Source organism: Rhea americana, unplaced genomic scaffold (genome assembly GCF_003343005.1).
Source record: "Rhea americana isolate MKP2758 unplaced genomic scaffold, rheAme1 scaffold_862, whole genome shotgun sequence".
NCBI classification, from domain to species: domain Eukaryota; kingdom Metazoa; phylum Chordata; class Aves; order Rheiformes; family Rheidae; genus Rhea; species Rhea americana.
Window position 1 is genome coordinate 2,687 of NW_028187047.1, and position 1,684 is coordinate 4,370.

The 1,684-nt window shown below is 67.9% G+C and overlaps 1 protein-coding gene across 1 annotated transcript in view; it reads right to left on the reverse strand.

Moving 5' to 3' along the window:
* Nucleotides 1–29: 29 nt before the first annotated feature.
* The window catches only part of LOC146585002 (sodium/potassium-transporting ATPase subunit alpha-2), an 11,314-nt gene continuing 9,659 nt past the window's right edge, over nucleotides 30–1,684 (reverse strand). The window contains exons 22-23 of the mRNA XM_085323734.1: nucleotides 826–917; nucleotides 30–383 (exon numbers count right to left, since the gene is read on the reverse strand). Coding sequence (XP_085179860.1) covers nucleotides 355–383; nucleotides 826–917 — 121 coding nt within the window. The 3' untranslated portion in view covers nucleotides 30–354. The remainder of the gene's footprint in view (nucleotides 384–825; nucleotides 918–1,684) is intronic.

Sequence of the window (1,684 nt, forward strand, 5' to 3'; positions counted from 1 at the left end):
CCGGGCACGGAGATGAGGAGGGGCAGAGCTGCAAGAGCTGAAATCGTTTTATTACTCAAAAAAGAGGGGACGGAGGGGACGGGTGCTCGCGTCGGGGGGGGCATCGGGGCCCCCACGTGGGGTGCTCCCTGGGCCGGGGGCAGAGCCGGATGCCTGGGCCCCCATGGGCCCCAGGGACGGGGGGGGAGGCCACCCCCTCGCTGTGCCTGGGCAATGCCAGCCCTGGGGTTAGTACCGGGGCCACAGTTAGAGGTGAACGTGGGCAGCGCATCTGGGGGGCGGCGGGGTGCCGGCACCCCTGGGTGGGGGTCCTGGTGCACCCGGTGCTGGTGGGGGGCCGCCCCGCACTGGCACTTAGTAGTAGGTCTCCTTCTCCACCCAGCCTGGGGGAAAGGGTGCGCGTTAGTGGGGGTGAGACGGGGGCACCCAGCCCCCTTGGGTATCCCCCCCACCTGTCTTGGACATGCCCCCTCCCATGGGTGCTGCCCATCTCCCTTGGGTGTCCTCCAACCCCTTGGGTGTCCCCCATTCCCCCTGGGTGCCCCAACCCCCTTGGTCATCCCTCAGCCCCTCTGTGGATGTCCCCAGTCCCCACTGGATGCTCCCACCACCCCAGGCACCCCATCTCACCCCAGGACCCCCAGCTCTTTGGGTGCCCCCTGCCCTCATAGACATCCTCAAACCACCACCTTTGGGTGCCCCACAGCCCTTTGAATGCCTCCTGGGGTGCAATGCCCATACTGTGTGGGGCATAAGGAGGGCATTGCCCACCCTGGAGGGTTTTGGGGGTCTGTGTCGGTGCTGGGGCCCATGGGTGACACTCACCACCAGGGTAGCGGCGCAGGATGAGCTTGCGCACCTCATCGTAGGCAAAGATGAGGAGGCTGTAGGGGAAGGCGCAGAACCACCAAGTGACCCTGCGCGGGGCAGCGTTAGTGTCACCGGCTGCACTGGGTGCACCGGGCACAGCGCCAGGGCGATATCGCAGAGCCGAGGGGCCCCTGGCTGCCGGTGCAGCGGGGCTGAGCACTGGGTGCAGCAGGGTGATGCCATGGAGCTGGGGTGGCCCTGGGTGCCAGCACAGCAGGGCCAAGTACTGGGTGCACTGGGTGCAGCGAGCACAGTGTGTGTGCAATAGGCACAGGGGGTGCAATGCGCCAGGGTAACTCCATGGTGCTGGGGAGAGCCTAGGTGCTGGCATAGCGGGGCCAAGCAGCAGGCGCAATGGGTGCAGCAGGCGCAGCAGGCACAGCAGGGCCGAGCCCCAGCTGCTATAGGTGCAGTAGGTACAGCAGGAACAGGGGGCACAGCGGGGGCAGCAGGGCCGAGCACCAGTTGCAGCAGGCGCAATAGGTGCAGCAGGCGCAGTAGGTGCAGCAGGGCCAGCACCAGCTGCAGCAGGCGCAGTAGGCGCAGTGGGTGCAGTAGGTGCAGCAGGGCCAGCACCAGCAGAAGCGGGCACAGTAGGTGCAGCAGGGCCAGCACCAGCTGCAGCAGGTGCAGTGGGCGCAGCAGGCGCAGTAGGTGCAGCAGGGCCAAGCACCAGCTGCAGCAGGCGCAGCGGGTGCAGCGGGCGCAGCGGGCGCAGCAGGCAGGGCCAGCACCAGCTGCAGCAGGCGCAGCGGGCGCAGTAGGTGCAGCGGGTGCAGCAGGTGCAGCAGGGCCAAGCACCAGCTGCAGCAGG